Genomic DNA, 13,356 nt, shown 5'->3' on the forward strand with positions numbered 1-13,356 from the left:
GAGTGCAGGACAGGGGACCAGACAGGTGCCCCCGGAGGGGCCGGCCGAGGGTGGAACTCTGACACCCCAAACTCATAAGCGGGGACACCCGGGCAAGGAGGGGTGGTGAGAAGACCCGCCCCCGGCCGCCCGCGCCGTGCGGGGGCGCCCAGCACGGCTCCGTTCCGCCGCCTGCCGCAGGCAGACCCTGTGGGTCCGGGCAGCCCTCTCGACCGGGGCAAGCAGCCCGCGGGGACCACAGCGCCTCCGTCCGGCCACTTGCTGCTGCGGCTCGGGCTCCGCGCTCGGGGCTCGAACTCGCGCGCCCCGGGTCTGGCGCCGCGCTCGCCTCAGGACGGCTCCTGGGCTGGCTCGGGGCTCTGCGGGTGGCGGGACCGGGCTGCGCTTCCTGGCGGGCAGGGGGCGGTGGTACCTGCGCGCGCCGCCTACTGCTCGGGCTGGTCTGCTTCCCGAGCCGCTGCCAGTCAAGCAGACACGAGAAACGCGATCCGCGACGCCAGCTCTTCAGGCCCCTCTCGGCCGCCGTCCGCCGGGAAGTACCAAAGCCGTGGGTGGGGAACGCCGGCTGCTGCCGCGGCGGCTGCGCGGCCGCAGAGAGCCCCGATCCGCCTGTAGGAAACTCGCGGCGGCACGAAGCAGACTCTGCGGCGCCCAGGTTGGCGGAGGCGAGCCGTAAGCCGAAGGCGACCCGAGCCGCTCGCGCCGTGTCGGTGGGCGCGTCCGGGGCGGGGCCTGCGCTCCTCCGGCGCCGTTGGCGGAAGCGGCTCCGCATTCGGTGCGTGCGGCCTTCGCTCGGACGGCGTTCGGGTCCGGCACCTCTGTGCTGCCGCCATGATCATCCCCGTGCGGTGCTTTACCTGCGGCAAGATCGTCGGCAACAAGTGGGAGGCTTACCTGGGGCTGCTGCAAGCCGAGTACACCGAGGGGTGAGGCGCGGTCCGGCACGGGGCATGTCCGCTGCACTGGGAACCTGCCCGGGTCGCCGGCCTGGGACGGAGCGAGAGCGCGGCCCGGGTTCGGTGGAGCCCGGCCCGCGAGGGCGTGGAGGCCCGGGCCCGGGACGAGTGGGGGCCCGGCCTGCAGGGGGCGCGGGCCGGGGCCGGGGTCCGACTGCGAGGGGACGGGGCCCGGCCTGCAGGAGGCGAGGGTGCGAATCGGATTGATGCGCCCTCCGGGAACCCTTTCAGCAGCTCTCCCAAGTTGGCCTCAGGAAAACGTTACCCCGCAAAACTTGGGGAAGGGCACGAAGTTACTGACATCTTGGGGACGCCTAGGCGTCCTCGTGGCGGGTTTCCGGCCCTCCTGCGTCCTGCATCTGACCCCGTGCTCTTGTGGGCCCCTCGGGAAAGTGCACGGCTTTGTCCGTGTCCGCTGAGCTGCCACCCACGCAGCCCTCTTGCACCCCGTCTGTTTGGAACGACCGCCTGTGACGCACAGGAAAAGCTTGCAGACCCCACACCTGGCTGGCTGGGTGGCTTTCCCTTCTGCACCGCCCCTTAGCACGGGCCGCACAGGTCCGGATCACGTTTGAGCCCGCAGCCTCCCACTCGGTGTAGGTGTGCTGGGCCAAGGGGCAGGTGGGTGAGGAAAGGTCCAGGAGGTCACACCAGGCCTTGAGGACAAGGCCTGCAGTGCCCGCAGTTGGAGTGAGTCGGTCAGGCTGCCCAGGCCCCTGTCCCTGGGACACCAATGGTGTGTTTCCCAGGTTCTTGGAGGTGACTGGGGAAACACTGTTGTTGTTATATGTGCCGTCAAATCGGATCGTAGCGATCCCTCCTTGGGCTTCCAAGGCAGTATCACTACGGAAGTAGATTGCCCAACCTTCCTTCCGAGGAGTGGCTGGTGGGTTTGAACCACCAGCTTTCTGGTTAGCAGTCAAGCCTTAGGCACTACGCTATCAGAGCTCCTGGGGAAACACTTGTTGTTGTTGTTGCTGTTATGTGCCGTCGAGTCGGCCCCGACTCATAGCGACCCCTCCTTGGGTTTCCGAGGCAGTATCACTACGGAAGTAGGATTGCCCAACCTTCCGAGGAGTGGCTGGTGGGTTTGAACCATCAGACTAGGTCCCAGGAATTCCGGAGTCTTATGGAAAGGGAGAGGCTGCCTCCAGAGAGGATCTCCTGAGTAGGGTCCCTGGGGGCAGGTTGGCTGAGCTGAGGCAGAGGACACCCTAGTTCTAAGAGTCCACACGAGGTTTCTCTGGTTTGGGGGAGGAGAGCCGAGCTGATTGCTGTCCAGACCTCACGGCTTAGTACCATCTCTGATCCAGCAGTCGGCCCAGCCCTGGTCTGCGCAGGGCGGGGGTGGAGGGGTGGAGGTGGGTGGGGCGAGGCTTCCTGGGCCCTCACGCTGCTCCCCCCTCCAGGGATGCCTTGGATGCTCTGGGCCTGAAGCGTTACTGCTGCCGCCGCATGCTGCTGGCCCACGTGGACCTCATTGAGAAGCTGCTCAACTACGCACCCCTGGAGAAGTGACGGAGCACTGAGATGGGCTGCGTCTGCGTGACCCTGCCTCCAATAAAGCTCCTGGACTCACCGGGAGACTCAAGTGTGGCATGGGCTCCTGCCTGAGGCTGGTGGGGGAGGGAGGCTTCAGAGTGGGACTCCGGGGCCAAGGGGGACGACAAGCGGTCGGCACACCAGCACCTGACCCCGTGCTCCTGTGGGCCCCTCAGGCAGGGGAAAGCGGGTGCTATCACCCTACACTGGGGTCAAGGGGCCCTCCGCAGCTGGAGAGGCAGGGAAGGGTCCTGCAGTGTCACCCTCTGGGCACAACCTGAAGGGAAGAGCAGACAGGGACACAGGAGCCGGGGCAGTGCCCCCCAAACCCAGCCCTGGCTCTTGCCTCTCGTGGCCACACTGGACCCAGGATGTGCCCCCAGCTCTGCGCACTTCTGGATGAGTGCTGGAACCCACCAGTCCCCGTCACTAGAGTGGTCAGTTCAGAAACGTTTATTGAGGACCTGTGATCGGCAGCAGTTCATATTTAAGACACAGCAGCGAGTAACACGCGAGACGCCTGCCCCAGTGCAGGCGTCCTAGTGAGAGTCAGCAGTGAAAGAGTGGGTGTGGGAGGCAGGGCAGAGCGGGGCTCGGTGGGCAGGCCACAGCACTTCCTCCAGGGAGAGCTCCCTCCCCACCTGCCCCTGCCAGCAGCAGCCCACCCCCAAGCCAGCCTCCGGCCACCACCACCAGGGTGGGCCAGCCGCCCTCTGCCTCCTTCTCCCAGCCGGCTATGTCCAAAGTCACCTTCAGTTGCAGTCTGTCAGACAACACAGGCACTGGCAGGCAGCTTGGGGGATGAGAGACTTCTCTGTCGGCACCCAGCCCCATCCCGCCAGGTGCAGAGTTGGGCCCTTCCTCAGGCCCAGGGCTCTGGTGAGCAGTAGAAGGCAGGGAAGCAATGAAGGGAGCACTCCCCAGAGAGGCGGGCCCCACAGGCAGCGGGACCAGCCCCCCAGTCAGTGGTCTCAGCTCAGTAGTCGGTGAGAAGCTGCAACGCCTGGAGCAGAGGCAGGCCTCAGTAGTGTTCCAGCTTCAGGTTCTTGTACAGGCAGCAGGTGAAGATCATGCCAAAGAGCTGTGTGAGCAGGGACGTGGGGGTCACACCCACCCCGCCGGCACGCAGGCGATGCCCACGGCGCCCAGCACCACCCAGCACACCCATCCCACCGGCACACAGGCAATACCCATGGAACCCAGCACCAGCCAGCACACCCAACGCCTGCACACGGGTGATGCCTGCGGCCCCACACGTGTACACAGGCAATGCCTTCACCCCACACCCCCCACCATACACGTGCACGCAGGTAATGCCCACAGTGGCCCACATTCGCCACCCCACACCTGCCACTCCGTACCTGCACGCAAGCAATGCCAATGCCCACGGCCCCAATAATGCGCAAGTGTTCCTGGATGAAGGTCTCCAGCTTGGTGATGCAGCCGCCCTGGTGATGGAGACGGGGCACTAAGCACAGGCACCGCTCCCCTTCAGTGCCAGGCCCCTAGCCACACACAGTGTGGCCCCAGCCCTGCCAGCAGGCCTACCTCCACCCTGTAGATGTTGGAGGCATGGTCCCGGTGGCCACAGCCTTCCACCACTGTCTTGCAGCAGCTGTCGGGAACCACACGGCCACCTGCCTCACCGGAGCGGATCCACTCACTGTCTGCCCAGTCCTTCGAGTTGTTGCTGCCACAGCAGTGGAACTGTGGTGGGAACATGGATGGTCTGAGCTCGTGGGCAGAGGCCCCGCAAACACCAGTTTCCGTCTGAAGGGGTCATAGGCCCCACGCTCCACAGGTTCCAGGGTCCCTCATCCACACGTTTACTCTCCAGGAGAGCACAGAGTCCACACCCACTCAGAGACCATGGAGCCCATGAGGACACGGTCATTCCCAGCCATGAGGGTGTGACCAGTGCTGTGGATAAGCTGCAGCAGGAGGTGGGCGAGTAGACAGAGCACATGCCCACACACTTCCAGGGACCATGGAGCCCACCCCCACCCCACAGGCTCACTCCCAAGGACCACAGAGCACTCACCCATTCAGTAGTCACTCCCAGGAGCCCAGCCCCACCCCACAGCCTCACTCCCAAGGACCACAGAGCACATGCCCACACATTCCTGGGGACCACGGAGCCCACACCCACCCCACAGGCTCACTCCTGGGGACCACGGAGCCCACACCCACCCTACAGGCTCGCTCCCGGGGGGAACGTGGAGCCCATGAGGACACGGTCCTTAAGGCAGGGAGCCCTTGCACCACCCGCCCACCTCTTGCTGCAGCTTATCCACAGCACTGGTCACGCCCTCATGGCTGGGCTGCTGGTATCGCTTTGTCATGGTGTCCTTCAGGTTCTCCTTAAGCTCTGCGTTTAGCTAAGGGACAGGGGGACAAGGTAGAAACTTTAGACTCAGAGTCTAAGACACACCCCCAAGCAGAATGGGGGCATTTGGACACTAAGAAGTGACAGCTGCTGGGAGGGGACACTGAGCCCCATGGTCCCAAACAGCCCAAGGGTGGGCAGCTTTGCGGGCAGTAGTCGCCCCTGAAATCCCCACCCATTTCACCCGGCCCCCACCTCCAAGGGCCCAACAGCATACAGGCCAGCTCTAGAGTGGAAGGCTGGTCACGAGTGTGTGCATCTTGCTGTGTGTTCACAGATGCACGCTTGGCTGTGTCCACCCGTGTGCCTGTGTCCTTGCAGGAATACCACGTATAAGCTCACACAGACCTGCCTCCCCCACCAAACCACTGTGTGGGTTCCACGTCACAGGCAGGACTGGCCAACCCGTGACAGGTGTGCCCCTGCGTGTGTGTGTGTGTGTGTGTGTGTGTGTTGCCGCACGGGTGCCTGTCCCTCCATATACACATTTCATGCCTGGCCCTGTCCTTATGTGTTCATGCGTATCCGTGTTGCTGCATGGGTGCCTGTCCCTGCATGTACACACCTCGTGCCTTGTGCATGTCCCTGTGTGGGTGTCACTGTGTGTGGGTGTGCCCCTGTGTGTCCCCACCAACACACACACCCCAGCCCCTCACCTGCTGGTAGTAGACATAGGCTAGGACGCCCGCGATGATCTCCAGCAGGAAAATGACAAGCAGCAGGATGAAGTACTGGGGGACAGGGACCCAGTGGGGCAGGATGTTGGCACGGCTGTTCCCTGGAGCAGGGACTCCTAGTGTCCCAGCTCAACAGGACCAAGAGCTGGAGAGCCCAGGTGGGTGGAGGCTGCCATACTTCCCACTGCTTTCTGGGGATCCCAGCCCTTGGGGACACAGGATCGAGACCAGCATGCACATGCCACCATCCTGCATTTCTTGCCTTCATCACGCCCTCCTCCCATTGGAGTCACAGAGCCAGCCCCCCGCAACCTAGTGGGGACCCCATGCCTGCCCCCCACCCTGTGCCGGGCACACCCTACTCACTAGACGCAGCAAGTTCCGTCGTTCCTTGAAGGTGGCACAGCAGCCCAGGACGCCCGTCACCATGACGACCACACCAGCCACCACCAGGATGTAGGCTGTGGCCAGGTAGGTGCCTGATGACAGCAGGCTGATATAGTCGCTCTTGAGGGCCAGTGTCCAGATGCCCACCGCCATGACAGCCAGGCCAGCCAGCTGCAGGCAATGAACACAGCTAACAGATCTGGGTCGCAGAGAGGCCAGGCTGAGCCCCCAGCCAGGAGGGCCCACTGCTCACCCAGAAGCAGCAATTGAAGGTGAAGAGCAAGTACTTGAGGCAGACGGTGCCACAGGTGGTCTCTTTCTCATGGAACTCGCCCATCCTGGGGACTGGGAAGGCCTAGGGGGAGATGGCAACATCCCAGCCCCTGACTTCAAGGCCACACAGGCAGGGATGCCCAGGCCAGCCAGGGTTGGGGCCCAGCCCAAACCACCCTCTGGCCGGGAAGGAGGCACCATGGAAACAGGACACGAGTCACTTCCTGGAGAGGACAGTGCAGTACCCCTACCCCCTATGTTCAGTTGCAGCCAAAGCCAACCCCACGTGCCCCAACGGAGCCCTAGGGCCACCAAGCCTGGGTCCCCCAGGCCCAGGAAGGCCCAGCCTCCTGGACCAGAGTGGGCATGGAAGACCCCCCAGTCCCACACTCTGACTCAGACTGTCCATCAGGGAGGAAACCCCAGCCAGCCCCATGGGTGAGCTCACCAGGCCCGCCCTCCCCACCACATTCCCGGGGCCACACGTCACAGACCAGCAGGATCCAACCTGCGGAAGGGGAGGAGGCCCCCCAGAGCTGATCAGCCCCTCCAACTCCAAGGCCTCAGGCCTCCCATGAAGTGGGCAGGGGCACCCTGCAGAGCAGAAGTCAGTGGGGCTCCTGGTTCATTATGTCTGCACCAGGAACACAGGCCAGACGCTGCAGACGCCCAGGGCCAAGTTTCCAGACAGGCCCCGCCCACCACCCAGGCTGGACTTTAACTGCCCCGCCCAGTGCTCACCGGAGGTGCCTCAGGTGAGGAGGTAAGGCAGGTGGACAGAAGTTCCCAGGAGCCACACTGGAAGGCACATCACAGGCAGCAGGTCACAGGTCTGGGAGGATCGCTCATCCCTCCCTAGGCTGCCCAGGGCCGCCAGCCAGAGCTGGACTTCAGGGCAGGCAGAGTCCACTCCCAGGGGACAGAGTAGGGCCCAGGACAGCCCTCCCCCACAAGCCCCACCCAGCCCAGTCAGAGACAGCAGAGCAGGCAGGCCCAGTATCTTGGTCTGGGCTGGGGCAGGGCAGACAGAACACATTTCCGGACAGTTCGATCCTGGGAGGGACTGCATGCCTCCTCAGGCCACCCCAGCCTGGTCCTCCGCTCCAGAACTGCCCTCCCCAAAAGGCAGTGACAGCTGCAGCCTGGAAGGGGAAGGGGCTGGGGGGGCACACACACACCCTCACTGACCTGGGGGCCACAGACGCCCACCACTGAGATGGGGTGAGGGGCACACCCCACCACCACTGAGACCCATTACTGAACTGGGGTGAGGAGCACCCCCCCACTACTGACCTGGGCGCCACAGACCCCCACCACTGAGCGGGTGTGAGGGGCACACACACACCCCACCAGTGAGACCCCCCCCCCACTGAGCTGGGGGATGGTAAACCCCATCCTCTCACAGATACAGCCCTGGGCTGGCACTGAGGCCCTAGGCCATATGGAAAGGCTGATTCAGGACAGGACTGGGCAGGCGAGGCCCTGGCGACCCGCTGAGGAGGAGTGGCCTCTGGTCCCAGTCAAGGCCGGCAGACATGAACGCCCTGGGATGTCTGGAGTGGACCTTCTAGAAATAGCTCCTGCGGCTGCAACAGAGCAGCCCCACCCCAGGCCCTGACTCGCGACCCGGGCGCTTGGCCGCCAGAGCCCAGGCAGGGGACCCCGGAGTCCTCCACTAGGCCGGGCAAGGCGTCCCCGAGTCACGGCTGTGAAGTCACCGCCGCCGCCGCCTCCACCGGGCGCGGCCAATGGCCTGCCCCTAACACGGAGATGTGGGCGGGCCTGCTGCCCACGGCAGGGGACCGGGGTCTGGGGACAATGAGGGGCTCTCGGGCTGCGTACTCCGAGGCCCTGTCTGAAGAGGGCGCCGGACCTGTCCGAGGACCCAGGCGGCGCCCCTCGCGCTCCGCGGCCTGCCTGCCCGTCTCCCTCCGGAAAGGCCTGCGAGGGGTCAGCGGCGGGATCCGTGGGCGCGGTCTCCGCGCCTCCCGGGCGCCTGCAGCCGGGTAGCCCGGCCCCCGCCCCCGGCCGGCCTAGCTGGCTGCGCACTCACCAGCCACGCGTCCGGGTCGGGCTCCTGCTGCGGCGGTGACTACGCGGGCGGCGCCTCCGGGAGCCGAGAATGCGCGGCCCGGGGCCTGCTGGCGAGACCCGCCCCGGCCCCGCCCCGGCCCGCCCCCTCCACAGGCTCGCGGACGCTGGGCAGGTCTGAACCAGAGCTGGTGTGGGGAGGGACTTAGCGGGGTGTAGGTGCTGCGGGTAAGCCTCGGATAGCGGACGCGCCTCGAGGCGCCCCGAGACCGAGGAGTTGGCTTGGGAGGTGGCGCCAGGGGCGAAGGTGCTGTCTGGGGACTGCAGCCATGGCGCAGCCCCCCCATGGAGGGGAGGGAGCCCTCTGGGGCAGTGTGGCGGACAGCTTGGAGGGGTGGCTAGAGACCCCCCAGTCTGGACGCCATGGGGGCCTGGTGATCTGCTGGACCAGGAGGTTGAGAGTGGGAGTAAGGAGGAGGTCTTCCGACCCCCAAAGCCACATACAGCCCGAGGCCGGATCTGGACTTGCACCCTCTGAGCGCCTTGCCACCCGCCCTGGTCCACCCCCAGTTCCCTGCTGGGGCACAGGCAGAGGAGAGGGCTGTGGGGGCTGCTCCAGGCCCACCAGAAGCTCCCCTAAGCACTCCCACACTACAGGGAATGAGCGCACGCTGCCTTCCCCGTCCCCACTGCTGTGTGGGCAGATCCTGGTGTCCCTGTGGAGTCAACGGGAGCCCCGCTGGACCTCAGTGCCCTCCTTCATTCAGAGGGTCCCCAGGGCTTCTGCTTTGATGGGTGATAGGTCTTGGGCATGACCAGCAACACAGAGGACACACACGGACACAAACAGGGACCTCAGCCCCAGGCCGACAAGGTTTGCACTGTGGCCCCTGCAATGCATGTGCTGGGCACATGCAGTCCCAGACTCGCAGAAGGCCAAGGAGCACAGGTGTGGGTCACCAGGTTTTATTGCATTGAGTGGGATTTCTCTGTTGGGGCTGGTGGGATGGGGACAAGATGAGGAAGAGGGGCGCGCTGACCACCCATGTTAGTTCCTTCACGTCAGTGGTCAGGAAGGCTCCGCGGCTGGAGCCCACATCCTGGTTGGCAGCCCCCAGCTATGAGGAGGTCCTACCCAGGGCAGCCTACCGAGAGCGTCCAGGGACTCAGTCGCACCGGTCAGCAGGCACTGGGGAGGTGGCCAGAGCCCCGGCGGGGCGGGCGTGCCCAGCCACAGCAACAGCAGCCGCCAGGGGGTCCGGGCAGGAGGGCTGTGGCCGACGCCTTCTTCCGACCACTGCCCAGCCACTTGGCCTCATAGGCATCTCTCTCATCCCGCAGCCGGGTGTTCAGCTCCCTGGGGAAGGGAGGGTCTAAGGTTCTGAGGGGTCTGACAGGGTCGCACCTCGAGGTGCAGCAACCTTGGCCAAGGCTACGCGCGCTCTGCCCCCTCGGGGCCAGAAAAGAGGTGTCTGGTTGGGGCGGTAGCACGACGGATGGAGGGCAGACATCAGGAGAGACTTCGTCCGGGCGTGAAGGGGGCGGCGGCCCAGGAATGTCTGGGAGCAGGGAGCCCCCCGCCCTCGGACCCCGTGGCTCGCAGCCGAGCGCCTGCACCTGAGAAGTTCCAGCTGCCGCAGGAGGCTGATCCTCTCCTTCTGCATGTTTCTGGAGACCGCCACCACGTCTCTGCGGGTGGGAGGCAGTGAGGATGCAGGAGGCCCCCGAGCTTTCCAGGACACCCCCACGCAGGTCCAGGGGGCCGGGCTGGGGCGAGGATGGCGGTGAACGTGGCCCCGGCGCCACCCACCCCCGCCCGGGGCACGCCCCGCGAAGGCCCGCCCACCCAGCGCCTGGGCACCGTCGCGTTTGCTCCTGGCGGCCCCGCGCGTCGCCCTCCAGCGCGCGGAGCTGCTCCTGCGCTCCCTCCAGCTGCGTCCGCAGCGCCTCGTTGGCTAGCCACAGCTGGGCGTTCTGCGCCTGCGCCTCCAACTGCTCCGCGGCCCGCATCTGCAACTGGCGCTCCAGCTGTAAGGGTGGGGTGAGAGAGAGAGGCTGGCGACAAAGCCCCCTCCTCGGAGGCCTGCCTTGACCCGACTCCCGACGGGTCTGGGGATGGGGACACTGAGGCACCGAGGAGTGCATGGCGACCCCCTGTGGAGGTCTAGGCCGGGGCCATTCACCTCCCGCTGCCGCAGGCCCGCGCGCTCCAGCTCCTGCTCGCGGCTTTGCAGCTCCTGCTCCAGGCGGCCTCTGCGCTCCTGCCGGGGTCGGTCCTGGGACGGGCGGGAGGCACCTGAGCTGCAGGGCCGCGGAGGAAGGATCCCGAGCAGCGGGAGCCGGACCCTGGCGGTGCAGGGGGCGTGGCCCGGCCGGAGAGGGCGTGGTCAGTCCGTGGGGGCGGGGGCGGCCCGGAGGGGGCGGGGCGTGCAGTCCTACCTGCGTGCGCAGGCGCCGGCGCTGCTCACCCAGCTGCTGCTCCAACTCTTCGTACAGGTTCCGCACCTCCCTGTCGTGCTCGCTCTCCCGCCTTCGGAGGGGCGGACAGCCGGCGGGTTAGGACCTTCCACCCCCTGCAGCCTCTGGCCACTCCGCCGCCCGCCCGCAGCCCTCACCGCCGCAGCGCCTGCGCCAGGCCGTCCCGCTCCCGGGCCGCCTCCTCCAGGCAGGCCGACGCGCGCATCAGGACGTCCTCGAAGCAGCCCAGCAGCTCGGGTCGCTCGCGCTGCAGCAGGACCCAGAGCGTCCGCACCGCCTGCTGCCTAGAGGGAGCGGGCCGGGGTGAAGCCGAAGCCCAAGGATCCCCCATCACTCCCACGGCAGGGAGGGCCTGCAGGCCAGCGCGCGGGCGTTTCCCCAGGTGCATCGCATCTGTCCGTGCGTGCTTTGGCGCCTGCCTCGGGGTCCGTGCGTGGTGGCGTGGCTGTGCTTGGGGGCAAAGTGTCATGTGTACACGGGACTGTGCCCTGTGTGCTAGGCCCGGCCAAATAGCCTAGCTGCCACCTCCCAAAATGCAAATGATGCGGGAAATCACGCCTGCCCCTCCCAGGATTTGCAGCTGAGAGGGAATGGCTGGGACCAGTCTCGCCTGGGGACTCTGCCAGGAGACAGACACAGATGGACAGATGGCAGATAGGGACGGGGCTGCGTGGGGGCAGCATCGACTCACTCGCCCAGGGCCCGGGCCACCCCCAGCTGCTCCAGTGCAGTGCAGAATCGCTCCTCGTCCTCTTCCTCCTCCTCCAGGGAGCCCCCCGGGCCCCGCGCACCAGACCAGCCTGACTCAAAGGTCTCCTCAGTGGCCCTGGAGGGCAGTGAGCCCTGGGCAGACCCCAGGCCTGCAAACCTGCCTGTCAGGACCGGAGGGAGAAATTACGGAGGGCCCCGGCCTCTCCTCCATCTTTGTCCCCACCCTGCTCACCGCCCCCGTGTGCTCCCACACAGCCTGCCCTCTCTCTGGGCCCAGCTTCCTGTTTTTCTTCCTCCTCTGGCCCAAACAGTCTGGGACTGGGAGGGGACAGCTGGGCTCCAGCCAGAGAGGGGCACACTTGGCTCACAGCCCCGCCTGGGTTTGTCAGCCAAGAGGGAGTAGGGAGGCACTGAGGTGGGGGTCTCAAATGGGTGTGCCTGAGGTTTTCCCAGTAGCATCGCCCTGGAGAGGCGACGGAGGACAGCATGTGGGCCACAGAGCCCCACGAGGGCCAGGCACAGGGTCTCACCTAGGCCGAGGCAGAACTCCCGAGGTGTGAGAAAGCCAGCTCGGGCCTGGTCCAGGCTCTCGAACACAGCTTCCAGCTGCTCGGGCGTGAGGGGCAGGTCGCTCTGCAGGCCCTGGCCAGCAAGAACAGGGTGAGTGGCCAGGTGCTCCCGGGCACATGGCACCCCATGGGGAAGGGGCTCACCTGCAGGTCATGCCTGGTGATGAAGCCCTTGGCGTCCTTGTCACACAGCAGAAACAACTCCCGAGCCTGTTCCAGCATCATCTCAGGTGACGGGGGCTCCACAGAGCCCTCTCCCTCCTCCCCTTCCTCCTCCTGGGCCTCCCCAGCCCCGGGGCGCCCTGTGCTGGTCATGGAAGCCAGTCCCCAAGGTGCTGTCCAGCCAGGAAGGGGTCTGAGCCTGCGATGCAAAGGCAGCAAGAATGGGGGGGGGGCTTGTGGGAGGAGCCAGCCAAGTGGGGAGGTGAGATGGAGGCCAGGTGGTGGTCCTAGGAGAGTGGTGGCAGTGCTGTGGGGCTGATGTGCTGTGGGGCAGACTCGGGGCTTTTGGGAGTCACCCAGCGCGGGTCTGGCCTGTAGGGACCGGCATTGCAGAGGGAGCCTTGTGGGAGAGGACACTCTGTCCAGGGGACCCCTAGCCACAGGAGCTAGCTACAGAAGAGCTTGAGATGGACAGTGAGCTGTGAAGCACCCAGCAGTGAGGGGCAGGGCTCCTGGTGAGCTAGTGGCCAGCCAGAGTGAGCAGACAGGTGCTGAACAGAGGCTCCTGGCCCCAACCTGGGCCCAATCTGCCCAGCCCGCAGGGCACAGTAACTCCTGCTTCCAGTGCCCCGTCCACCCACCAGGCTCCGGGGCCCCCGAGGGCTGCAAGTGCAGGGTCCCAGCCCAGCGCCTCCCAGTCTGGGCCCAACACCGCCCTCTCCTAGCACCAGGCCGGTACCCTTCCCCCAGACTCACCCGCCCCAATTCCCGGAACCTCCACGGCAACGCCCCGCCCCCTAATCAAAGCCACCTGTCGTTCCTACCACGCCCTGGTCCCGGATTTCCCAAAGGCCGCTCTCACCGCAGCGACACCGCCCGCGCCCGCTACCCTGCGGCCTGGGCCACAGGGGTCTTCTCCCCTCTTCCGGACCCTGGCCTCCTCCCCACATATTCGGCAGGACACACGAAGGCTCGACCTCCAAAGAGGCCAGGTGTGAGGACGGGCGGGCTGGAGGACATGAGGGCCGGGCATGTGCCCCCACGCTGCGCTGTCGCCTCGCCCGGACCGGGTCGCCGCCCCCGCTGGCGGCTCGTGGACTCCCCGGGACTCGAGGGCCATTCCAGGCGGAAGCTGCGCTCCGGCCGCCCAGGGAGGAGGGCCGAGGGCCGGGGGCGGGCCCAGC

The 13,356-nt window shown here is 66.2% G+C and overlaps 2 protein-coding genes across 2 annotated transcripts; both read right to left on the reverse strand.

Moving 5' to 3' along the window:
• Positions 1 to 3,519: 3,519 nt before the first annotated feature.
• Positions 3,520 to 6,285, reverse strand: CD151 (CD151 molecule (Raph blood group)). The gene is made up of 7 exons (XM_007949292.2): positions 6,202 to 6,285; positions 5,928 to 6,119; positions 5,541 to 5,615; positions 4,772 to 4,876; positions 4,047 to 4,205; positions 3,860 to 3,946; positions 3,520 to 3,579 (listed from the first exon to the last, which is right to left on the reverse strand). Exons 1-7 carry the CDS (start codon positions 6,283 to 6,285, stop codon positions 3,520 to 3,522), a joined length of 762 nt encoding a protein of 253 aa, XP_007947483.1.
• Positions 6,286 to 9,582: 3,297 nt separating this feature from the next.
• CRACR2B (calcium release activated channel regulator 2B) lies at positions 9,583 to 12,325 on the reverse strand. The gene is made up of 8 exons (XM_007949293.1): positions 12,155 to 12,325; positions 11,972 to 12,083; positions 11,422 to 11,602; positions 10,868 to 11,014; positions 10,692 to 10,782; positions 10,436 to 10,528; positions 9,870 to 9,941; positions 9,583 to 9,609 (listed from the first exon to the last, which is right to left on the reverse strand). The coding sequence occupies exons 1-8, from the start codon at positions 12,323 to 12,325 to the stop codon at positions 9,583 to 9,585; spliced, it is 894 nt and encodes a 297-aa protein (XP_007947484.1).
• Positions 12,326 to 13,356: the final 1,031 nt, after the last annotated feature.

Source organism: Orycteropus afer, unplaced genomic scaffold (assembly GCF_000298275.1).
Source record: "Orycteropus afer afer isolate SDZICR_OR568_19922 unplaced genomic scaffold, OryAfe1.0 scaffold00244, whole genome shotgun sequence".
In the NCBI taxonomy this organism is placed as follows: domain Eukaryota; kingdom Metazoa; phylum Chordata; class Mammalia; order Tubulidentata; family Orycteropodidae; genus Orycteropus; species Orycteropus afer.